General features: G+C 43.1%; 1 protein-coding gene across 1 annotated transcript; it reads right to left on the bottom strand.

The window, feature by feature from the left end:
* Positions 1 to 277: 277 nt before the first annotated feature.
* DHX8 (DEAH-box helicase 8) lies at positions 278 to 26,379 on the bottom strand. The gene is made up of 23 exons (XM_081029277.1): positions 26,082 to 26,379; positions 24,306 to 24,391; positions 23,934 to 24,003; positions 23,440 to 23,525; positions 22,415 to 22,524; positions 21,638 to 22,021; positions 21,086 to 21,230; positions 20,791 to 20,994; positions 20,013 to 20,100; positions 18,464 to 18,561; positions 17,329 to 17,476; positions 16,110 to 16,291; positions 14,611 to 14,805; positions 14,115 to 14,300; positions 13,782 to 13,992; positions 13,266 to 13,447; positions 11,024 to 11,164; positions 7,387 to 7,542; positions 4,963 to 5,100; positions 4,375 to 4,503; positions 4,001 to 4,197; positions 3,366 to 3,545; positions 278 to 2,649 (listed from the first exon to the last, which is right to left on the bottom strand). Exons 1-23 carry the CDS (start codon positions 26,227 to 26,229, stop codon positions 2,430 to 2,432), a joined length of 3,684 nt encoding a protein of 1,227 aa, XP_080885403.1. The 5' UTR covers positions 26,230 to 26,379; the 3' UTR covers positions 278 to 2,429.
* Positions 26,380 to 26,798: the final 419 nt, after the last annotated feature.

The following is a 26,798-nucleotide window of genomic DNA, read 5'->3' as shown; positions in this document are numbered from 1 at the left end:
TGTGACCTCTGCCCTCTGAAATGTACGTCAACAAGCCACTCCTCACAGCTCTTCCTTCAAAGCCTTCAACTTGGAAGGGCACTGCTCAGAGGAGACACCTACAGCAACCACGGGAGGAAATTCTTTGGGTTGAAGGAGACAGCCAAAACCAAACCATGCTCCAGACTGGAAGAAGGTGACCCCGGGACTGAAGAGCCTGACCCAGCAGTAGAGCTCACATGTGCCCCATGGGGACGGTCCCCCCACATACACAAACAAGCACAGACTCAGCACATGTGCAGGGGCAGGAAACTTTTGAGGCTCCCACAGGGGAGCAGTGAACAGTAGACTTTAATGGCCGAGAAGATTCCAGCTCCCTGCGTGAGACCCACATCCTCTCCTGGGCTGTCACTCAATCTTGGGTAATACTGGTTCAAGGAAGAGAAACAAGGGCCCCATTGTGTGGGAGCAGCAGGCGAGTCCTCTCAAATCTGGCTGGAAGCCCCCTTCTGAGCAGGCTGGGCAATGCGGCCTGCATGCTGTTTCCTCATGGACAATTAGAAGATCAGACCCCAGCCGTGTTGTGATAGCAGAGAAGTGACCCCAGCTCCTGGGGGAGATGTTCAAGGAACACCCACAGAGCTGCGTCCTTTTTACGCACCTAACCCACAAAGAGGACCAGCCCTGCTGGCTCTCTCATCATGAAACATCCCCTTCTCAACCTCAGCTGAAATCCCAAAACTCCATCCTCAGGGGTTATGATCTCAGAGGTGCCAATGCCATCGTGCTGGTCACTCGGCTGGGTCAGGCGGGCTGCCGAGGCCAGAATTTATTCCTGAACTGGAGAGACCTGGGTGCCAGGCCCCTGCTGCCTTTCGGTTTCCTGTCAGCCCCGACACTGTCTCTCCCCATAAGTCGTAAAGGTCAGCACACAGATTCCCTGCCCTTAATTACAGGTCTGGGCTTCCCAAGGAGCACACTCCAACAGAACAAGAGGTGCACACTCAGCTCAATAAAGGGGCAGGGACCTCAGTCAGCAGACTCCCCGGCCTGTATTCGCCTCCGCTGGCTTGAGTTGTGTCTTTAGGGTGTTCTGTCTGCTGCCCAGTAACAGCCTATATTCCTTCATATCCTAGAATGTCACATGGTCTCTTTTAGTGACTGGTGTGTAAGTCTGTAGTAGTTCTAATAGTTACTAGAATGGAGATGAGGGAGGCAGTGGGGACTACAACATACAGTACGCCCAATCCCCCAGGGGCTTCTCTACAAGCTCTACATCCAGACAGCTTCCTCCAAGTTCCACAACCTGACCTGGCAGCATTTGTCTGATATTCCAAGTCAAGAGCTTCCTCAGAAACTGTGGGAGGAGCACTAAGAGCTGGCCATTCCCCAACAGGATGCTGGGAGACAACCACTCAGCACGAGGAGGCCCGGAGCACAGACGCTGGGCAGCACAAAATGGCTCTGAGAGGTGTTGTGTTGGTTTTCTGTTTGGGATGGAGGGAGGGAGGCTTTGACCATAAAAATCCTTTGTTAAAGCCCATCGAAGACCTCAGAGGAAAAAAGAGAAAAAATAAATTAAAACAAAACCTATGTCGTTACTTGCATGTTTCAAAAGGAAATAGGACACGCTGTACACGGTGAGTGTGGTGGGCTGGCCAGGGAGCCAGGGACAGCCTTCTGTATTCAGCATGTGGCATCTGTAAGCACTCAGGCGCCCAGACCTGAGCGCCTGCGCACTGGATACAGTGAATCCTGGCCATCAACGGCAGAGCTGGGCGGGCGCAGGTGCTGAGAGATGAGACACAGGTCTGGGCTGTGCGTCACCTCTCAGCCCAAAGAGGCCAGGGGACTCTCCCCCATGTGCACCGAACTCACAGACACTAAATCTCCCCATGCTGAATCCAAGCTAATATCCCAACCTTTCTGCTGAAAGAAACCTTCACAGAAAACCATTTTTGTTTCCTTAAGAAAATAAATATTTCTGGGAGGTTAAGTAAAGTACAGGCGCTGGACAGGACCAGGAAGTGGGGCCAACACTTTCAATGAGCTTTGTGGCTTCCTCCTCCACAGAGTACCAGTTAGGGCATAAGGGCCCTCCCCTCGTCCGTCTGTCCAGGTATCCAATGCTCACAACTGCCCTTCCCATCCCAGAGCTACACAAGTTGCCCCTTTCTTGGAGATGATACAGTGCACCGCCATATTGGCTGTGAGTCCCAGCTGGCCCCAGTGACGGGGTGGTGGGGGCTGCAGGCTCTGGTCAAACCAGGCATAAATCTCTGTTTCTATTTCACCACCAGGGAAGAAATGCGAGTCAAGTTTAGAAAATGTCCAGTTAAGATATTCAGTCACTGGACAGCTGTATCCTCAGGACCACCTTCTCACCAGTAAGAGTGAGTCCAAGCCCCAGGCCAGTGCTGCAGGAGATGCAAACAGACAAGTCTTGCCTTTCAGCGCCGACGGAAGGCCCGGGATATTCTCCACGCGTTGGGCTCCTCATAGCGGTTGTACAAGGGTTCAAGACGCTGCTGCTTCTTCTGTTTGCTTAGCTTGGTCGGGTCGGAGACCTTGAAGAACGCCGGAGCAAACTCCACAAGCCACCGGGGGTCGATGGTGGTAACCTCACGCATGTACTCCTTCGTGGTCAGCACCAGCTCATGGTACACCACCCTGAGGGGGGGTGGACAGACATAGACTCAAGCCTCCAATACAGGCCCTAGTCCAGTCACCCGGGTCCCCGGGGGGCAGTGCTGAGCTTGCATTTTACCCTTCCCTCCCCTGCCTGAGCCCTCAGGAGACTGAGTCTCTTATTATGACCACCACCCTCCAATACTGAGGAGCCTGCACACCTCTAACCACAAGAAAGCTGTCAGGATAATGCGTTCTAAACCGGGCTCTGGCTCCAACTAGTTAAGTGACACAGAGCCAACTACATCACTTCTCTGGACCTCAGTCACCTGGTCTGTGAAATGGGAGGGTAGGTTTGCAGGCCGTCTCCACAGAACTCTAGGGCCCTGAAGAGGAGCTTCAGGGCTGTTATAAAGGGGAGGGGAAAAGCCACACAGGTAAGGAAGGCTTTACCTCTCCAACTCTTCTACCACGGTGGCACGGTGGTTTTAAGTCACTTTTATATTAGGGTGGGTAAGATTACATTTTAAAAATGCTACTTCAAAAGAAATTGTTTTTCTAACCACCTCACTGAGTGATCTCTGAGATCCTTTCTAGCTCTCACTCCTATGATTTTATTTCTCTGAAAAAGGCCTGATATTGGGCTGCCCTAGAAATATAAGCAATGTCAGAATAAGAAGCGTTGGCGGTGGGTGAAGACACAGACACAAAGTGCCAGCAGATTTATAGGTTCTCTCCGCCCAGAACAGCCCACCTACCATTCCGGCTGTCTGTTGAAGAGAGCACTGGAAGGATGGATGTAGACCACCTGCTGGTCGATCAGCGTCCGGTAACCCTCCTGCGGGTCTTTCTTGGCAGCGTTTCGAAAGAACCCACTGCAGATGGCCTTCTGCACTCGGACTGTGGACTTGCCACAGGAGACCACATCCAGCTTGTGTCTGTCAGGAACATAAGGCAAGACAGGATGAAGAGGTGGGCAACTCTGTTTTCAGAGGTTCTGTCTTCCAGAATCATGGTGCCCAACACCCCCATCTCGGGTCCCCAGAGTAGGCACCAGGACGCTCCTTCCAGACCTAAATGTACTACAGGGCAGCTCTGCACAGTGGGCAAGATGGACGCAGTGAGAGCCAGACTTAATTCAACTCGACTAAGAATGTCCCAGACGCTTGTAAACAAAAAGCATTTTTCAACGATTAAGAAATCAATTTCCTTAGGAACTCTTTCTGAAGTGATTCTCGGCTACACCCTTGCCTAGGGAGGAGCACGACAAAACTAGAAAAGCTGGAGGAAAAGGGTCATGCAAGGAGTCTACAGCTTTGCAGGCATACAGAGATGAACAGACATGACATTCAAGGAGCTTCAACTCAAAGAGTGGGAGAAGTTACCATGTTACCTGTCCATTATGCCCAACATCTGCTTGCGAATGTCCTGGGCCCGGCGCAGAGAACGAGCCTGGATAAAGTTCTCATAGCACCATGGGTTGGAGAACTTGTTGTTCTTCCAGGAGTTGTACACGGCCAGTAGGGTGAGGTGGTCCCCTTCGGTCTGGTGGAATTTGGCCTTCTTCTGATCAGCGAGGGCTTGTTTATCCTGCCAAGCAGTGGCACAGAGGATCATTTTCCGCCCAGAAGCTATGAAGTGAACACCCAGCAGTTCCACGGAGCCCTACATGGCCCTGTCAGTGTCCACATGAAGCACTGAGTGGCAACGGCTGATTGCACCAGACATTCCCACACCCCCGTCTGAACGTGGCTCTGCACTCCCTACCTTGGGCCTGTAGAAGACGTTCTGCACAGACAGCATGGACACAATGGTCAGCATTTCCTCACTGCAGCCCAAATGCACAGACATGATCAGCATTTTGCACAGCATGGGCTCCAGGGGGAATTCTGCCATCTAGAGGGAGAAAAAGAAACTGCAATTGCTTCCCTGTGGAAAACCCATCTGGACCCGCCTGCGGGAGATACTGGTCAGAGTGGGTAACAGACCATAGGAGGCATGATGACGTGGGGTGCCTGTCTCTACCAGAAGGTTGTTACTGTTTATTCCCAAATAAACCCCAATGAAAGGTATGCGACCAAGAACATGACTATTGTTGGGGTAGATGGGGATTTTGCAGACATCTTTTAAAATTAAGGCTAGACTCAATAATATATCCTGAGGTAAAACTGACTGTGGATAGAATTTCCTTTTTCTGAAACAGTTTTAAGTGATAGTTGAAAATCCAAGTTAAAAACAGGCACCTAGAATTCTACTCAATGTTTATCCAGGGCCTCAGAGTTTCATTTTGCACAGAACAGTATGGAAGACTGGACAGGGAATCAGCCCCAAAGCACTGGAAGTTAAGTCCCCTACCCTGCGGCCAAGGCGAGTAAGCAGGCCCTCATCATCCAGGGCCCCCAGCGTGTACAGCTGCTCCATGGCTGTGATCAAGGTTTCCATTGGCGGGGCGTCCATGAAGTCGAAGGATAGCAAGTCATTGATGCCCATGGCCTAGAACAGAAAGTGTGTGATGGGAGGACCAGTCTCACCAGGGTTTAATTAACTTGCAGGAAGACTACTTGTCGCTATCTTTCCTGTTTCTTCAATTGCATTAGGAAGCCACCAGCAAGATTAGCAGTAATCTCCAAGGCTGGGCCACACAACATTCAGACTAGTAGAAAGCATACACTTTCTCAGGAAACTTTAAAAAACACTCCCTCAAAATGACAGCACATACAACTCAACAATAAGACAACAATTAAAAAATAGGCAAAAGACTTGAAAAGTCATTTCTCCAAAAAAGATATAAAAATGGCCATGAAGCACATGGAAAGATGCTCAACACGACTAGCAGTTAAGGAAATGTAACTCAAAACTACAATGAGATACCACTTCATACACACTAGGATGGCTATTAAAAAAAAAAAACAAGTGGCAAGGATACGGAGAAACAGGAATCTTCACACATTGCTGGTGAGAATGTAAAATGGTGCAGCCACTGTGGAAAATAATTGGATGATTCCTCGTAAGTTAAACATAGAATCACCATATTATCCAGCGATCCCACTTTTAGATATACACCCAAAAGAAGTGAAAGCAGCGTCTCAAATAGATACTTGTACACTAATGTTCACAGCAGCGTGACTTATAATGGCCAAAACGTAGAAACCACCCAAATGTCCATCAACAGATGAATGGATACACAAAATGATATGTACGTATATTGCAATATTATTTACCCTTAAAAAGGAATTAAATTCTAACACATGCTCCAACATGATGAACCTTGAAAACATTATGCTAAGTAAAATAAGCCAGACACAAAAGGACAAACATTGCTTGATTCCACTTATATGAGATACATAGAGTAGGTGAATTCATAGAGACAGAAAACAATGATTACCGGAGGCTGGGGGGAGGGGAGAAGGGATAGTTTAGTTTAATGGGTACAGAGCGGTGATTGCTGCACAACATTGTGAATGTACTTAATGCCACCGATTGGAAAATTTTCGACAGGTAACAATGCTAATGTGTTGTGTAGTTTACCACAATTTTTAAAATGAGATAATACATTAGCCTGTCCTGTCTCTTGCACACATAATTTCTACTGTGCAGCCAGGACCTGTCTCATACCATGTTCGGTTGTAGGGATATGAAAATGACTAAGATGTGGCGCCTGTCTCAAAGAGTTCACAATGGTAAGACACTTGGGCACAAAACCACGACACAGTGCAATCTGCATGCCTGGCACACAGTAGGCAGTCAATACATTTGTTAGCTAGCTTGAAGAATAAACAAATGATGTGCTAACCAAGTGTATACAAAGGGTGATGTGGGAGGACATAAGCTTTCTGTGTCTTTCCCATAAAGTGATTGTGACCATAAACACAGCAGGTGTTCAATAAATGTTTATTGTATGACTAATAACTATAAGGAATTATGTTAGCAATCAGTAAGCATTGTGCCAAGTTCCTTTACCTGCATTATCTCATTCATCTTCGCAACAGATACTATTAATAGCCTCCCTCTCCCTTTGAGAGAATACAGAGCAGAGGGCCGAGCAGGTAAATTTGCCAAGGAGAACCAGCTCAAAGAGAAATTTGAGCCACAGATGCCTCTGTTCTCACTCCAGAGACTGGAGCAGGTTTTTCTGCAGCTCTGTTGTAGCCTCTCTCCCGGGGAATGAATAATAAATTACAACAGAGCATTCTGCACCAGGAAAGTGCCAGGGCTCCAGGGTAGCATCAGTGTCGGGGTGGTGGGGAGGGGGTGCCATCATCTGGAAAATTACTCATGTGGCTCTCCCTGCCAAAGGAGAATGAAGGTCCTCACGGGGGACTAAGAGAGGAAGAGCAATGATTCAGAATGAAAACCAAGCCCCAGAGGGGCAGTCTGAAACCTCTACTGAAAGCTCCTTTGCAAAGTTTTTGGACTGGGAGTTTTGCTTCCATTCTAAAAAAACACAATTGGATCTGAAAGCTAAAGGGATAAAGGAAGTGAATTTGTCCACAGTTTGGCACTGATTAGATTTTTCTAATATCCTTTTAGAAAATGTTCCAAACTAAAATCTTTTATAACCAAACATTCTGCTGGTTATTATGGTAAGAAAAAAATGCATGTGCACAGCACACATGCCAATTTTGCTCCAGAACCGCAGTGGAAAGGCTGTTATCACAGCCATTTGCATTTCACTCAAAGGACTGGTTCTATGAGGTTACTAAAGTATTTAACAAGGTTGATAAAACAGACTCATTTACTAAGTTCCATAGGATTGGACTGTCCCACAATGGTTTCTACCTTGAGTGAGAGCACCGTGCTGGCTAAGTTGGTTCTCTGGATTTCCGGCACGTTGGTGGTCAGCATTTCATCTCGGTAGGCACGTTCTGTGTATAGCCTGTAACACTTTCCTGGCCCTGTCCTCCCAGCTCTGCCAGCTCGTTGCTTTGCCTGAGCCTAGAGGGGTGGGCATACAAAAGTAACGTATCTGTTAAAAACTGCTTACCAGCCTTACCCAGGAAATCTGTTAAAAGAGGGGCAACTAGCAAAATTGGAAATGGGGTTTATTTCTCTTCATTTGGGGCCGTTTCCGAGACTATCAATGTTATTATCATCCCCTCTCCAATACTCAACGTTTCGGGGAAGTTTGTTCAAGTGACGCAGATATAGGCAAGGTGAGATTGTAAAAGATTACAGAAACGGACCTTCAAAACTGTGGCACAGCACAAAAGGCAACGCATAAAACAAGATGACAAAATACCATCCCCACAATTAGGACCAAAAATGTAAGTGAACTAAATAAATGTAATGTTAATATACCAATGATGACTGCACCCATTTTAAAAATCAGGCTTGTGCTCGCTTCAGCAGCACATATACTAAAATTGGAACGATACAGAGATTAGCATGGCCCCTGCACAAGGATGACATGCAAATTCGTGAAGCGTTCCAAATTTAAAAAAAAGAAAAGAAAAAAAAAAAAAATCAGGCTTGATATGCTTAATGCCAGAAGGAAATGTTCACTCACATTGGTGAAATAGCAAGTTACAAAACAATACTGATTTTTCAAAAAAAGTGTCTTTATGCATATATAGCATAAAGTACCAAAAAGAAAACACCCAGGGAAAAATAACCTAAAATGTTAACTATGGCTAACTCTGACAGTAGGCTTGTTGATGGGTTCTATTTTCTTTACTTTATCAAATACCTGATATTGAACACATACTACCTTAATAATCAGGACAATTAAACCCTTAAAAATATACAAAACCTACTTACTAGACTAGAATTGCAACCATAAAAAAAAGAACATAAAAAAGATGGTCAAGAAAAGCATCAAAATGATGACAGCATTGGTAGGATCATGGATAATTTCAATTTTTCCTATTTCCCAAAAATAAAATGTAATATTACTTCTATACTTAGGGACACTAATTTTTAAAATTAAAAAAATATATATATGTATACATATATATGTATATAATTAAAATATATAATATATATAATATCTAGTACCGTATTTGCCGGTGTATAAGACGACTGGGCGTATAAGACGACCCCCTAACATTTTCACTCAAAATACAGAGTTTGTTATATACTCGCCGTATAAGACTACCCCCTCTTCCGCACACCTTCCACACACCAAATAACTTTCAGTTTAAAATTTGCATCATACTTCTTTCTTTTGGCTGGTGCCATGATAGGGATGATAGGGGTTTGACTGGTCGACATTTTCTATGCTGTACTGTACAATGGTGCAGTATTGTGGTTGGCTGTTGGCTGTATACAAAGCCTAATTTGATTGGTCCCTGCTCCCTGTTTGCCCGCCCTGTCACTATAGCAGTCTGGTCCACCCTTGCATCAGCATCTCCCTGGGACCTCACTAGTGCGCAAGTGCGAGCTCTTCAACATTCTAACAGGCACCATGATAGCGCAAAATCGCGAATCTTCAATGCATATGTAAAGAAATATACGGTAACCCGAATTTACCACACTCACAAAATCGCACACAGCCGACCATACACCCAGTATGGTATCGCGATTCGCGATTTTTCGCTATCATACTGGGTGTATGCTCGGCTGTGTGCGATTTTGCGAGTGTGGTAAAATCGCATAACAGCAAAATCGCATAACAGCCGAGCATACACCCAGCAGCGCTGCTGATGCCTGAACGGTATGTGGAATGAAGTGGGCGGGCATCGGGAGGCCACTATGGCACGGGGCAAGCACTATGGGCAGTCTATCTGAAGTGTACCTGGCGTATAAGACGACCCCCCCACTTGGAGGCATATTTTTCGGGGCCAAAAAATCATCTTATACGCCGGCAAATACGGTATATATATAATATATATTATTGTATTATTTAATATATATTATATTAATATAATATATATTATATAATGTAATATATATTATTATATTATTATATTATATATAATATAATACATAATATATATAATAATTATACATACACATATATAATTAAATATATATGTAAACATACATATATGTGTGTATATATATATATTTTATATATATATATATGTAGTTTAGCCTTAGGCTGCTAGGAAACAGTGACTAGCAATCTGAAGAGGTCCATTTTTTCACAAAACCATCTATCTTACAAATAGTATCAGGATTTACAATTCCTATGAAAGGTCACGAACCACACAAAGGCACGTAACGATCACACACCGTGGCAGACTCCATAGCATTCTACAGACGTCTCTCTCTGAATCAGCGAGGGCAAGTATACTAATTTCTTGGTCACTGTGAGTTGCATGCACCACCCTGAGAAGTGGTGCAGAGTACACGTGCTGGAGCCAGACAGGGTCTTATTTTACTATAATATGAGACCGGGTCTTATATTAATTTTTGCTCCAAAAGATGCATTAGAGCTGATTGTCCGGTTAGGTCTTATTTTCGAGGAAACAAGGTACTAAGCACCCTGCAACTACTAGCCACTATTATTTAAATTTCAAAATGAAAATACCCTAAAGGTTTTTATAGACTATGAAACTAATCATACCTATTATAAAATATTAAGAAAATATATAAAAATATAAAGAAAAAAAAAAAGCTTCAGTAACCAGTAGCACCACCAAGAAATAATACCAATTAACATTTCAAATACATGCTTTCAAGTCTCAGATGGGTTTACATACACTGTGCACAAGCGCATACCATCTTTTTAAACAAAAATTGGTTTATACTATTCCTCCTATTTTGTAGCTCACTTTCTTCAAATAATATATCAGTTTTATGCTTAAGCCACTAAATATATATACACGCCACCAGGTTAATGCCACATAACATTTTATGGCATGGATATACCTTATTTTATTAAACTACATCTCTTTTGGAGCTCATTTAGAATGTTTCCAAGTTTCCTCTCATAAAACAGTGCTTTAGTGAACATCCTTTTCCATTATTTTTAGGTATATGTTCATTTCTAACTTTCAGATATATTGGAACTATTAGGTTAAAGAGATGATCTTTAAAATTTTGGATACATGTGGCCGGACTGCCCTCAGAAAGGATCATCAGATTCTTCACTTTTAAATATATTTTAGGCAGGAAATTATTCCATAATTACCAAAGAAACACATTATCATCTCATTAATTATTACATCTCAGCTACCTATAGCTAAGGACGGTATTTAGAAAATACATTCTAACCAACTATCTTAGATGACTCTATGTTGCTGGGATTCAAACTTTTTTTTTTAAGTTCAAATTATATAGGGCTTTTCAATGTTGAAAAACTATTCTAAATATTAAAAACAAACAACACAAAATCTCTATCTCACGAAAGCATCTGGTATCTTAAAAGTTCATCTTTGAAAACAACAAAGTCCAAAATACAAATCTATAAAAAAAACTTCCGAAAGGCCACAACCAGGATTTGCAGGCAAGCTGTTGGGAGAAACCATCATACCTGAGAAATAGGAGTCACCACCAGCTGATCAATCCCTGTCTTCGAATTATAAACTTTCTGCTTCACAAATCCAGGGTCAACCACATAATAGATGCCATCAATAGTCAGCGATGTCTCTGCAATGTTGGTGGCAATCACAACCTGCAGGCAAGAGGGACACAACTGGATTGAGCTGCCCAGGTTCAGCCCTGAGGTGTGAAACAGGACTTCTGAACTCAGACACCTTCTCAAAGAAATGTGCAGTTATCTCCCTCTACAGACAATTAGATAGCACTGAATCTCAGTTTGTCCCCAAATGGGGGGAAAGAAAGGGGCCTTCATCTTAAGGCTTAGCTTGGGGAGGGGGGTAGAACCTGAGAGAAGTGGAACAGGAAAAAGCAAAGGCCAATCAAAGCCAATTTCATTTGGTACAAATGGCTACATAGCTCATTTTCTAGATCCAATGTTGATTACTACAATTTTAATTTTCTAGCACCCTGGGAAAGCAGAGACTTCCTGGCATTACATGTGCCAGTGCAAAATGAGATTTTTCTTCCCCCACGGGGACATCTGGACTACAAAATGGGCTGTTTGTGTATGTGGAACAAGAGGGAGCCTTTTTTTCTCTGATCATAAAATGAACCACGAGGTGGCAGAGGAATTTCACGGTTTGCGTGAATGCAGCAGCATTTGTGATCTAGAAGATTATTGGTCTCAGCTTGGCACTGCCACTGCTCTTCCACCCAGAGGTTCAGCTAATAAAACACATTGCTTGGGAAAATCATTGCCAGGAGGCACCAGAACATCTTGCATCATGCCAGCACCTGACCGGCCCTGAGAGGCTTCTACCTGCCACAGAGCTGTAGATGACCTCTCGGAAAGAAGTCCAATCATCAGGAACAGAACAGAGAAGGAATCACCATCTTTCCCCCCAAATCTGCTCCTCCTCTGTGTTTCCATTCTCAGCACCATCTTCCTTCCAGATGCCCAAGACAAAAACCTGGGAGTCATTCCCGACTTCTCCTCTGCCCTTCCTTTCTACACTTCCAGGCACCCACTATGTCTCTCATCCATTCTAATTCTTTAATGTTATTCAAATCCATCTGTCTTTCATTTCTAGGAAAATGAAAACATGTCCACACAAAAATTTGTGAGCAAATGTTCACAGCAGCATATGAATAATAGCTAAAATGTGGAAACAACCCAAATGTCCATCAATTGATAAATGGATACATTTTGGATACAGAATAATATTCTACAATAGGACATTATTCAGCAATAAAAATAAATGCTTATATAGGCTACAATGTGGACAAACCTTGAAAACATGCTAAGTGAAAGATGCTAATTGTCAAGGACCACATATCATATGATCATTTATATGAAATGTCTAGAACAGGCAAATCCATAGAAGCAGAAAGTAGATTAGTGGTTCCTGGGGGCTGAGGAGAGGGGTGAATGGAGGTGACTGCTAAAGGGCACAGGGTTTCTTTTGGGGTGATAAAATTATTCTAAAATTAATTGTAGTGATTAAGGGTTAATGATTAATTACCATTAGTAATGGTAATTAATGGTTGCACAATTCTATGAATACACCAAAAACCACTGAACTGTACACTTTAAAGAGGTGAATTGTATGGTATATAAGTTATATTTCAATAAAGCTTTATTTAAAAACAATCCATCTGTCTCCTCTCCCATTGTCTCACACACACACTCACACAGTCAGTGTCAGCTCCTGGAACTACACAGCTCCCTGAAATGGCCAAACTGTCTCGCCTCTGGACAGAGTATCACAAGCTATTCTGTCTAATCAGAACGCGTGCCCTCCTGCCCTCCTTGCTTAGATGGACATCCAAGTGTTCTTCAAGTCAGATCCTTACTTCCTCTAAGAATGCTGGTTTGGGTGCTCCCCCCAGGGTATCCAGAGCACCCATAGCACTTCCACACTATATGCTAAAGGCCTGCCTACTGGTGGATGACGTCCCACAGCAGAGAGAGGCCTGTCCTCAGACTGCAGCCCTGCTGTCTACTCCAAAGCCTGGAAGATGCTCAAAAAATATTTGTCGAATAAAGGAAAGGAGAGGAAGAGGAAGAATAGCAGAGATCACATACAAAACCCTCATTCCTTAACAAACTGGCTGGACTAGTCTCTAAAACAATAAACAAGACCTGCACACATCTAAGCAATCGCCATCAGGGCCAGCGGCATATACCATGTGCTTTCAGAACATAATGGAGCTTCACTTCTGCCCAGGGTTACCTTTCTGCTGCCAGGCGGAGCAGGGTCAAAGATTCGGGTCTGCATCTCACTGGGCAGGGCAGAGTACACCGGGAGGATAATCAGCTCTGGAACATCAGGTCCCAGGGATTTCATTCTTTCATACAGGATCTCACAAGCAGTATCGATCTCTTCCTGACCAGTCAGGAAGACCAGGATGTCACCTCAGAAGAGAATAGGAGCATTAATTTACTTTCTCTGTGTATGTTCTATCCAAAGGCCATAGTGACATTAAGAGAACTCCAAATGACAGAAGACACACTCAAATTCTCACCTCTAATAAATCAAGAGGTTTTTATCTGTCCATGTTTATTCTCTTTATTTATTTATAATTTGTGTCTATGTTTAAATAGGTAGATTTAAACCCTGTACACCATTATTTACATTTTTACCATCACCATTTCAAATATACAAGCCTGAGACTTACAATCTTTAAGAGGCATTTGAGTGAAAAAGATACACTAGGACTAAGAAGAAAAAAATGTTCTTTTCCCCTACCTGGTGGTTCTGTTAAATGGATCTGCATGACAGTGATCAAGCTGGCATCCAGGTAATCTGTCTCAGGCTCCTTTGTGTACAGTATTTCCACTGGATATGTTCGACCGGGAATGGTGAAGATGGGAGCTTCATAGAAGTACTGAGAAAACTTCACCGCATCCAAGGTGGCTGAGGTAACAATCAGCTTCATGTCCTGCCGTTTCTGAACCGTCTAAAGGGAAATGTGATGCAGCTTACTAGGAAGGACTACCCAAAAAGGCACAGGTATTCCCATCCCATCCCCAGAATTCAGTTCCCAACAGCTGGAAGAGTCACCAAAGAACAGCCAGTTACCTTTTTCAACAATCCAAAGAGCACGTCGGTGTGAATTGTCCTCTCATGCGCCTCGTCCAACATGATGATGGCATACTGCGTGAGGTCAGGGTCGATCAGGCACTCTCGGAGCAACATCCCGTCTGTCATGTACTTGATGACCGTTTCGGGGCTGGTGCAGTCTTCAAATCGAATGGTGTAGCCCACCTAAGGCAGAACAGAAGCTGAAAACCTTAGACACAAACCTCTCCTTTGTGCAATCACCAGACAAGATTTCAGCCCAGTCAGACTGTTACCCGCAATCTTATTAGATTCAGAATTTGACCAAGATATACAGTGATACCCTCATAGTAAAATTAGCCTTGGACTTGATCCTAAACAGATTAAAGAGGACAATGAGAACCTTCGTTCCCTCAGGAGAAACTTGACAGAAGGTAGCATTATGCCCATATTTATAGAGACCTGGGCCTTTACTCTTTCTTCAGGCATTTTCAGAACACCTTCACTACCCACTTACCTCTTGGCCTAAGCAACAACCAAACTCTTCTGACACTCTTTTGGCCACCGACATGGCGGCCACTCTCCTGGGCTGGGTACATCCAATCTTGCCCCTGGAAGTGTAGCCTGCCTCCGCCAGGTACTGGGTGATCTGCGTTGTCTTCCCAGATCCTGTCTCTCCGATAACAATCAAGATCTGATTGTCATGGACAGCCTGAAAGCAACAACACAATATAAATACTGTCATGAAAATGTGCCACTCATTACTCTGGAGTAAAATAACTAATGCTTACGGTCTGTCTAAAACTAAACGAGAAAAAGGGCACACGATAACACACATATGGTAAGACTATAACCAGGGTTTAAATTATTTTTAATCATGCATAAAAAAAACATTAATGATTTTTTTTCTATGGGCGATGCTCTCTTATTTTAACTGCACATATAACTTAAAAACTTTAAACTTTATGGGTATTCTTTAATGACATTAATTTTTTTTAAATTTATTGGTTTTCCTAAATTCATAAAAATAAAAAGATGCTGAAAGCATAAACTATCACCCAGATATCCCTAATATGTATGTGTGTGTGTGCGCAGGCGCGAATACTATATATACACATATATACATATGTATGGTATACACACACATACTATGTATGTACGTATGTACTATATATGTGTAATTTTTAAGCATTACATACACATAGTTAAAGAGTTTAATAGCAAATAAAAAGCTCTATAAAGTATTCCTTTCTACTGTCACTCCCAAATCACCAGTGCCTTACCTCCAACAGTCACCTAATTTCTACGCTGTATATAACAGCAAAGGATTGCCATCAACCTACATGTCTACTAATACAGGACTAGTTAAAAAAGCCAGACCACATCTATACAACAAAGCACTAAAAAAACTAATAATAATAAGGAACAACCTCTGAGCCATATCATTAAGGAGAAAAAGCAGGATGCCCAACAGTTATATAACATGCTGCAATCTAGAAACACACACTGTACACATAAAACATATAATGTTTGTGCGTGTGCACACATACGTATTTGTATTTGCTTATATAGGTATAAGATATTGCTGAAAGGATTCACTAGAAACTAGTAAACTCGGTAGCCTCAGGAAGTTTGATAGTCTTAAAATCAGATCTCCAGAAAATGGAAATAAGTACTTGAAGCAAAGTCTTGCTGATGTGCGATTGTTGGCCAAGCACCCCCATTTTTCTTACTGACCAGAGCTAGTATTCTGTGCTACAAATACTCTGTCCACTTGGAACTGCTCCAGGGTCCCCCAGTTCAAACAGATTTATTTCCTCATAGGAAAAATAAAATATGTAGACTAATGTATGTTTTTAAAAAAGTACTTGGAAATATTGTTTATTTCCTATGCCCTCTGGAAAAGCCACTTCAAACATACACATACCTGTCCAGCTAATTTCAATTAAAACATGCCATCTTTCCCTTAGAAAAGACCCCTACTCCCCCATCAATACATCATAAAGGGCTTCTCACCTGGACCAGCTGTTCCTTCAGTTTGTAGATAGGTAGGCTCTCTCTTTGCTCAATGATTGACATCTGGGTCTTTTTGCCATAAGAAGCTTTGTTGCCCCCAAAGGCATGCTTCTTCCACTCAGGAATGTCATTGGGCATCATCCCAATACCCCTCATGTTGGCAGCAATCTGCCTGCCTTCCGCTGCAAAGGAAACCAGAGACTTAGAAATGTCCCGAAGCTACCCTACTGCCCCTCCCCACATCCAACAAATCACATTTCTCCAGTACACCCTTCCCCTCTGCTAATTCCATGTTAAACCACCATCCCCTGCCTTCTGAACTAGTATAAAAGCCTCGTAATTCATCTCACGTGTCTACTCCTGCCCCATCCAATCCATTCTGCAGGGCACCTTCAAAATCCTTTAGAAATGCAACTTTGATCATGCCACTCCCCTGCTTAGAACTTTGCAACATTTCCAAGTGAACTTTAGAATTGAGCCCTAATTCCTAATATCATCTACAAAGTCCTGGCCTGCCACCCATCACCCCCCACCACTCTGCCTATCACTCTCTGTATTCCAGACACACGGGTCTTCTTTCCTACCTCACAGCCCCAGCACAGGCTACTCCTCAGCCTGGAATACACCCCCCAACCCCTGTCCCATCCCCTATGACAGACTAAGTCCTATTTATCCTTCGGTTCTCAACTTTCCCAGGGAAGTGACCCCCTAAGCCAACTATACTATCTGTACTTCTTCGTACAGCACTGGTCATGATTTAGTTAGCTGGCAATTATTTGATTAACATCAAGCTTCCCCACTAAATTGTATGTGTCATAAAAGCAGGGATCGTGTCTAATTCACAGCTATATTTCTAGTTGCCCAACATAAATGAATAAATACTTGTCACGACTGTATCCAGCAATTAGTTAATACTTGCCATACAAAGAACTGTATGAAAAGGAAAGTTTCAGAGCTATACTATTTTTTGAATAAAAATTTTAAGTTATTCAGAAGAAAAACTCAATCAATCTAATAATAACCTGACCAGGGTAACTAAAATATTTTTTGGTTTTAGACACTTGTTTAAAAAAACAAAGACATGCTTTAACTGAAGGGAAAAAGCAAATGACCAAAGCCAAGGCTAAACCTTTAGTATGTGCTGACAATGCTCCCTCCCTGTGTACTTGAACGCTCAGATATTTTTTGAAAAGTCCACACCCCTATCCCAGGGTCTCACCATCAGGCAGAGGATCAACCCAGTGTTTGTTGAGTCCCATGGGAATAGAATCCATCTCAGCTTCCCGTTGAGCCTGCTTGAGTTCCCGTCTTTCTTTAGCCAAGGCACTCTGCATCATCGCTGCTTGGGAGAGGGAGCCATCTGGGTTCTAGCGCAACAGAGGACAGGGCAACATCAGAATGGGATCTCAGCATGCATTAAATATCCAGGAAATACGACGTAGATGTTAAGCCACTTAAATCTAAAGAATGAGACCCACCTAGAAGAAAGTTCCTATCTACATACCAGACTACATGAAAGAAATGGATAAACTGCAGCAAATTCAGAGAAAATAAACAAGGACAATGATAAATCACTGAAGGAACTGGGGATGCTGGCTTGAAGATGGGAACTCCAAGATAGATAGGACATATAAGAAAGGGATAAAAATTCTTCTGTATGGTCCCAAGAACTAAAATGAAGACCAATGTGGACACCTCAGTAAGAAAGATTTCACTCCTGCCTAACAAACTAATGATCAGATCCGCCTGAAAATGGAATGTGTCTTCTTAAGGGCTGGTGAATTAATTCCCTGTCACCAATAATGTCAAGACACGAGAAGACCACATGGGAGGAACACTGTAGAAGGATACATGGAATTGCAAGCACTGAATGGGTGGCTGGGCTGAGAGACCTTTAAGACCATCTTTTTCCAAATCTAAATTTTATCATAACTGTTCCATGAATTCTTCTCCTCATAGCTCTGCCCTCCACAACACCCAGCACTAAAGCTTCCTATTGGGTGCCAACAGCAATCGGTCAAGTGAACCCTTCAAAACTGCCTTTGAATCTGCAAGGTTCAAGCCCTAAGGCCTGGGAAAAAGCAGTGATAGTAGATCAAGCACATGTAGTGAGCTCTCCTTTCTACCAAAACACACTAAAATGAGAAAAGAATTAAAAAGGCAAAAGCAACAAAGCTGAGTCGATCTCCCTTTAAAATAAAAATATTCTAGACCCTGACCAACAGTCAGTGCTACCTCCTGTGGCTTGAGTTCTGCTTACACAGATCTAATAATCTGCTCTGAAAAACTGAAGTGTTACATTAAGAAAAGAAGTTCACTTGACATGTCCAGGTTAGAGTCCCAGCATTTCTCACCTTAACGATTTTAATAGGGCTCATGTCCATGCTTTGCTTGGTGTGCCCTCTTAGGAATGGAGGCTCTTCTTCAACCAGTTCAATCTCAAGGTCCTCATCTAAAAGGCCCCCCGAAAGAAGAATTAGCCAAACACAAAACACAGAAATGACCAATAATTTTCCCCAAAATAATTAATTTCCATGAACACCAGCAGTCTTTATCACAGTTGGCTCATGAGGTCAAAAGGACAGCAATGTAAGTGAAATTATAACTCAGGTGACTATTCCCCCTGCTCTCTAGCCATTTCTAGGGCATCTGTGCTCCGGCCCAAGAACTGATCAAAGCTACTTTCAAAAGCAATTAAGCCTGCGGAAAAATGCTGTTCTGATATTCTAGATAGTACTAAGGCATTTGCCATTCAACTTCATTATAAAGTAACTCTTAACCCACAAAAAGAATGGCAAAAAGAATTAGGGGTGGCCAGTTAGCTCAGTTGGTTAGAGTGTGGTGCCAATAACACCAAGGTTGCTGGTTCAATCCCATCAAAAGTAAAATCAATAAATTATGGTAAATTTATATACAGCACTGAAAACGAGTGAAATACGACTATAAAAATCAACAAAGCTAAATATCAAAAGAATGATGAATCAAAAAAATTAAGTTTGGGGGCGGCCAGTTATCTGAGCTGGTTAGAGCGCGGTGCTCTTAAGGTTGCTGGTTCGATCCCCACATGGGCCACTGTGAGCTGCGCCCTCCACAACTAGATTGAAACAACTACTTGACTTGAGCTGATGGTCCTGGAAAAACACTTAAAATAAATAAAATTAAAAAAGAAAATTAAATTCTAAAACAGACTAAACAATACAATGTTTACAGATAGATACCGTGTTTCCCCAAAAATAAGACTTAGCTGAACTATCAGCGCTAATGCGTCTTTTGGAGCAAAAATTAATATAAGACCCGGTATTATACAACATAATATAAGACCCGGTCTTTGTAATATAATATAATTAATATAATATAATTAATATAATATAATATAACACACATAATTAATGAAATGTAATATAATAAAATATGATAAAATAAAATATAATATAATACCGGGTCTTATAGTTCACTTAGTAGGTGTTTATTTATTATTGTTATATGAATTATGTATGTTCCATCATAGGATTTATTTCACAATTTTTAAAAATTTTTAATGGGCTGAGTTAGAAGTTGTTTCCAGGGCAACTCAGAGGTAATCTAGGCAGATCCAGGGTTTTCAGAACAATTACTAAGAATATGAGATCATATTTACTCCCCCAAATACAATTATAACTTTTTATATCTTAAAAACTTATAAGCAACAAGTATAACAATACATGAATGTTTCCCAGAAAAATGAAGTTTTTTGCTTCCATCATGAGAGGCCCTTGTTGTTTTGAGAGATGAGTAGTGAGATCCAAGGAACAAATGATTCATAACCACTGGATTAAATTACAAATAGAACCACCTAGTCCAGGGGCTCAAATTACCAAATGTTCTCCTGAACCATTATCCTGCTCAATCTCAGTGACTAATTACCTTCTTCGTCATCCACTTTAGGGAGAATGCCAGTCTCTTCATCGAAGTCTGGAAACTCTTCTTTGGAAAGGACATTGGCGGCAATCATCTAGCCAAAGGACACAAGGCAGCACTTGTTACTTGCTAGGATCAAAACTCTTCTTTTGTAGGAGAGTTAAGAAAGGTTTCGTGTAGGAAACCAAGGTATTTTCCTCCCCTGACCCAGGATTGCAGGGCCTCAATCATCATGTATCCCATCCCTGGGGGACAAGACAACATGGTGTCCAAACACATGGCTCAAGGGTCTCTTCCCCAGGAACAGTTATCTGCCTCTTCCCTTGCTTCCACAGCACTCTGCACACTCCTCGTATGTAGTATGTAAACCTTCACAGCTATTTGTTTCCATCTGCCTCCTCGCCCGGACTTGGAGTTCCTCAAGGGCGGGAACCATGCTACATCCGTCTTTGCAGCCCTAGAATCTACACAGTGCCTGGCACACTGTAGTTCTGCTGTTTATTGAATGATGGAAACAAGAACAAACATTTACGTAGCATTACCACATGCAGGCAGTAATCTAAGAGCTTCATTCCTATTAACTCATTTAATCCCAAGGCCACCAGTGGCCCTGTCTTACAGAGGAGCGCAGCGGCACAAAGAGGTAGAGTAACTTGGCTCAGGATCACACAACTAGTCAGTGGCCGGAAGTCACCCCAGGCCATCATGTTCCAGGGCCCACACTCTTAAACCACTATGCTACCTGCTGTATAACTATGTGGCCATAAAAACAAATAGTCCCAACCTGTTTGATCTCCCACTTCTCTGGGTCAGAGATGCGGGTAAGGCGTTTGCGTTCCAGCGAATCATCTTCTACTTCAGGGGCACTGACAAGGGACAGGTGAGTGGGTCTGTCTGGATTCCTCATTGAGGTCTCCTCATTGGTCTCCCCAACAAGATTTCGTCGTCGATTTGGGTTTAAATCTTCCCCGGTCTCTTGATCCACATCCTAAGACACAAAAACAATGAAACTAGCTCACTTGCTGTCCTCTTGTTTCCTTGGCCATCAAATGTGGTCATAGGCTGGCTCTCTCACCTACCTTCATGCTCAGACTAGTCTTGGTGCCAGTGAAGGACAGCACTTTGACCTTGACCCTCTGGCCTTTGCTCACCACATCAGCCACATTGGCCACACGGCCTTCCCTCCGGAGCTCAGAGATGTGCACCAGGCCTTCCCACCGCTTCCTGAGGGAGAGTCAGAGACATCAGGAGCATTCCTAAAATACCTTTTCCCCAATAGATTCCCGCCTTGTTGGAAGTGAACAAACGAAAATGGTCTTAAACTCAAGAGGAAAGTACCAAGAAGGTGGTCAAATAAAATAGTATTACCTCCCTCCCAAAGGAAAGACATGGGGGAGGGGGAGTAGACGTGCCAAATTCTCATGTCTTAACCAGCAAAAGGGTTGATCTCTTGAAAGCAGGGGAAGGAATAAATGGCTCTATGACATTTCAAATAAAAAATCAATTTCTAACAACCTGGTAATGGCTGATTTGATTCAAGTGTCATTAATCATAACTTTCAGAATGTGAAAATCCCGTGATAAAAGAAATTCTGGCCATCACTGGTGTGAAAGAAGAGCACCAGGCATTACCTTAGTCCCTCCAGCTGCACAAAGCATCCAAACTGCATGATGCTGGTAACTTTGCCATTGTAAATGTCCCCAATAGCGGGCTCTTCCGGGGGAGGGCGGTCCACATGCTTGTCCCGCCATCTGTCCAGATTCCTCTCCCCATACTTGTCTCGGTCCTTCCGGTCTTTGGGGGGGCTCTGACTTCTGCTCCTGGACCGATATCTAGACTTCCCTTTATTTCTCTCCCGGGTCCTGGAATGTGATCGAGAGCGGGACCGGTGTCTCCGCTTGTGGTCTCTATCGCGGTCTCGCTCTCTCTCACGCTCACGCTCACGGTCACGGTCACGGTCACGCTCTCGCTCTCGGTCGCGGCTCCGGCTGCGCTTCTTCTTCTTTGTCTTGTCCCTAACAAATCAACAAACACCTATTTGAAAAAGAAACCAGCCCAATTTCATCTTTGCATCCTCAAGAACACAGCACAGTGCCACGCATGTGGTAGGTACCTTCTAAGTGTTAAACTAAATTAGCGTTTCAATAACTATGACGTCCCTGCAGGCCAACAAAGAATGAGGCCAGAAAGATATTCAGCCTCTCTGGGTCCAGATTTCTATCCTTTGAACATCTTAGCATTTGTTGCACAAATATTCTTGACAGGGAGCAATGAAAACAGATCCAACAGTATGGTACATGGCCAGTCTAGATTGTGTAAACTTGCCCCCAATTTTGCTTGGCTGGTCTACAAAATTCAACTACCACAGTTTCCTAAACTCCCCAAAGGATAGGACACCAGGGACAAACCGGTGCTCAGCATCTCTTTGCTTCTCCTGGCCTGCTGCACTGGGCATTAAGGCCTCCAGTTCTTTCAGGACATCCACAGCGACTTTCACATCATCCTCATCCAGCATGGTCTATAGGGGCAAGGCCAGCAAAGTTAGGAGAAGAAGGGGAAAAAAAAAAAAAAAATCACTCAAGACTTTGTACTTCAGGTACTACAAATCTGACAGCCCCTATATCACTGCCTACTTATGTGAGAGAAGCAGAGGGGGTTGAGATTTCCAACACAATTTGAGGCACTCTTGGAAGTCATTTCTACATTTGGCAAACCCCTTTGTCCTTAGTGCAAGGCTATGGAAAGAAATTAGATATCACTCCTGTGAATCACACAAATAATGATTACAAATAGAAAACAGATGCTAAAATTTTTTTAAAAGCAACTCTCTGTTTGCACTCCCTTCTCTTCTTCACTGCTTTATTTTTTCCATAGTTCTTATCACTATCAGCTATATTATATACTTATTTGTCTATTGCCTGTCTCCTCCCCACCAGAAGAGTTTACATGTTTATTTCCTGCCCCCAGCCCAATACTAGAACATAGTCTCCAAGAGGGCAGAAACTCTAGACTGTTTTGTTCACTGCTGGTATCTAGAACAGTGCTTGGCACATAGTAGGCACTCAACAAATACTTGCCAAGATAAAATTTCAAAATCAAAACATTTCAAAGATTAGATATTCTAACATGTGATGGAGCAAAAAAATCTAATTTCACACATCAGGCATGTGTTCTAAAGGTTTAAGTTATTTTATACATACTTCATAGTCACTGCTTTCTACAATTCCCAAACTTATTTCCCTCAAATATCATTATCTAAACCCTTTAACATTACTCTATACATAGCACATGCTCACAGAGTGATCACTTTCACTTTGAAAAATATGTGACAATAAAGGTAAACTTAAAGTTAATAACTAACGACACAAAGAAAAGAGGCAGGAGTGGGGGCAACATACAGTTATAGTAGACATTCTCAAAATGGTATCAGTACCCGAACAGAAGGGTTGTCTGGTTGGCAAAGGCCTGGGAAGAGTTCCTTCAGTTTTTCTTTTTCAGTTTTGGGTTTAACGACTAGATCTTGTTTCATTAAACAGCATGAAGGAATTAAAAAAAAAAAAAAGATGCATTAAATATTCTCAATAATTGACCAAAGAACTTCAACATTCGATATGCATCAACGCGGCATTTTTCTACGTATTATTCCTATACATTACTATACATATAATTTAATTTTCTAAAAATAACATTGATTACAAAACCCTCAACATACTATCTGGGCATTAGGGTCGGGGGAGGGTGCATCAGTATTCATTTGGTTGGTTATGTCTTATAATTCTTATTTTAATTCTGTTTTAAGTCATTTGAAAATTTATACTAGAACATTTACTTGTTTGGCAGCTGCTGCAAGGGAAACAAACACAATTTACAGAATGCTCGCGACCTAAACCATTCTGCAGGCTAAGCTCAGCTGGAAGCTCTGCTCACCTTTACTAGTAGGCTTGGCTGGAGGCCGCATGGTTTGTATGAGACGTAGCAAGTTACTAATAAGAGAATCCTTTGAAAAGAAACAGAACAAAACTTGTGAGCCCCTGGACCAGTGCTTAAAAACACTGAGACAAGGGTGTCCTTTAAAGAAGGGTGATTATGCCCACCTGCCCCATTTTCCTAGAAAGGTGTCACAGGAAATCCTGTTACATCACCACTGCTTACTGGCATGAAAACATTACACACTTATGGTGTATTTGATTGGTAGGTATAAAGATCTCCTTTCTGTATCAAAACCCCATATTAAATCCTATCAAAATTTAAATTCAATTGTGGCATTAAAATAAAACAGAGTGCTTCGGATACACATACCGTGAATTCTGCACCATTTTTGACCAGAGAAGCCTTAAAAGTATCAAAGGTGGTATTTTTCTCAGCAAGACTGATCACAAATTCAGCTGCAAATGAAAAAAGGGATGAAAACAAGAATGCAGACTTGAGCAAAAAATCAATTTCAGTATGCTAAAATCAAAATCAGTATGATAAAAACAAAACCGATTAGGCTATCCAACAATCATAAAAGCCAAAGACCATCATCCAGTAAAAAAAAAGAGAATTCAGACTACTAAGATTATCCATGTACGTTCTAATTAGTTTTTATAAATGAAAAGGAGATATTACTACAAAACGGCTCACCGAGCCCTTGAGTGCATTTAAGGGAGGAAGACCTTGTCCCATCCATATCATTGTACTCTCTTCTCATGAAACCGATAGCTGTGTACACTGCCATATAGACTCTAGAGGTAACAATGTCCAAAAGCATGAGTCCACGTATACACAAAGGACACACACATAGGATGCTTTCTAGTTTCTGGAAAGGCAGACGCAATCTACATATGATGGCCAGGCAGCTGCTGGATGATGCAATCTACAAGTTGAAGGAAGACTCACTTGCCCCCCAAATTCTTCTCTGTGATACTGCCTAGTTCTTGAAATTTCTAATATCAGAGCTATTTTATTAAGAGCCTTTCATGGGCAGGCCCGGTGGCTCAGGCGGTTGAAGCTCCATGCTCCTGACTCCGAAGACTGCAGGTTTGATTCCCACATGGGCCAGTGGGCTCTCAACCACAAGGTTGCTGGTTCAACTACTGGAGTCCCGGAAGGGATGGTGGGCTGCGCCCCCTGCAACTGGCAACAGCAACTGGATCTGGAGCTGAGCTGCGCCCTCCACACTTAAGACTGAAAGGACAACAACTTGAGTTGGAAAAAAAATCCCGCAAGTACACACTGTTGCCCAATAAAGTCCTGTTCCCCCTTCCCTAATAAAATCTTTTTTTTTTTTTTAAAAAAAAGAGCCTTTCAGGAGAGAAGTGCATTTTATAAGCCGAGATAATATGCCTCAACCTTGTGAGTCCTGCAAGAAAATCTGAATGATTTCATTTGGATTTTAATCCTAACAAATAATAACAGATCTGAATGAGTAACTCATACACTAGTACTGCCATACCATTTCCATGCTGGAATCTGCCTTTACCGTTTTGATGACAATAAGTGAAGAAAGAAAAGTCAAATGCCATCAGGCTACCTAAACACAGCTTGCGCATATTAAGTTAGTAACAACGCCAATGGTTAAGACCTTTTGACCATCTACGACATGCCGGGCACTATGCTAAGTGCTTCACACTTAGTTATCCGTGATCCTTCACACAGTTATCCATCAGCCTTACAACACCCTCCCAGGTGGGTACTGTGGGGGCCCAAGACAGGCCGCCCCAAGATATCCCGCAATGGCATATTGATTGCTTTGAATTAAAGTTCCTTGACAAGTACCCGGTGCAAGAATTATGTCTGCCATTATCCCCATCATCATGGGGCGGCTGCTGCTGTCGTTAACGCTCTTTAATTACCTGGCGCTAAAATAAAATTTAAAAAGGAAGCAGCGCTGGCCGCTCCCTGACAGCTCTGAACAAATGGTTTCTAACAGCCCGGCCTGGCGGGCTCTCAGGCGGACGCCAAGGCCGCAGGTTCCCTAGGCCTACGTCTCCGTGACAGACACTCACACCGACGCACGGGGCCCCTCAATCCCCTCTCTCCTTCCGCTTCCCTCAATCCCAAACCCAGGGGCCGCAGGAACTTCCCCGTGCTCACCCAGATCCTTGTCGTTGATCCCCAAGTGATTGTCCAGCTCGGTGCAAACTTTCGACACTAAAGACAGATACTCGAGTTTGGCGAGTTCTTCCGCGGGGCCTAGCTCCGTCCCGATTACGGCTCCCGCCATGGCCACAGCCACCGCCATGGCTACGGCTTCCCCCCGGCCTCCTCACCGTCGGCCTTCGGAGCTACTCCGGCCTGGCTCCAATTTTCCCTTCCGGGTCAGCGTACAGCCCTTTTTGTTTACGGTAAGTTGAAAACTCAAGTAACGTTTCCCGTCGTGACCGGATAGATCATAGAGATCAAACAGGAAGTGCGTAAGGAAGGGACGGCCGAGTGGGTTACTCTGCGCGCCGGCTGGCGCCCTCTACAGGAGAGCGAGCTTCTTGGCCGGCTCTCAGGCCCAGAAACGTTCACTCTCAGAGCGCTCCCGCCTTACGTCGGCAGAGGGCAACCGTGGCCTGCGCAAGGGGAGCCAGGGGAGGTCGCCACCTGCCAGCGCCTGCGCTTTAGAAGCCTTGATAAAGGAACCCTAATTCAAGTAGAAGGGTGGGGGGAAGCAAAAGTCTCTTTACAACAGATCCCTATATTCATTCCCAGGGCTTTGCCTCTGCGTGGCTCATGACTATCTTAAACGACTCTGTGACAAACGAGCAGGCAAAGGGAGTCTAGTTGTGTTAACTCATTTTACAGAAGAGGAAACTGAAACTACCA

This window comes from Rhinolophus hipposideros, assembly GCF_964194185.1.
Source record: "Rhinolophus hipposideros genome assembly, chromosome: 20".
Lineage (NCBI taxonomy): Eukaryota > Metazoa > Chordata > Mammalia > Chiroptera > Rhinolophidae > Rhinolophus > Rhinolophus hipposideros.
The sequence above is the reverse complement of the archived record's forward strand: the minus strand, read 5'-3'. Positions and strand labels throughout refer to the sequence as shown.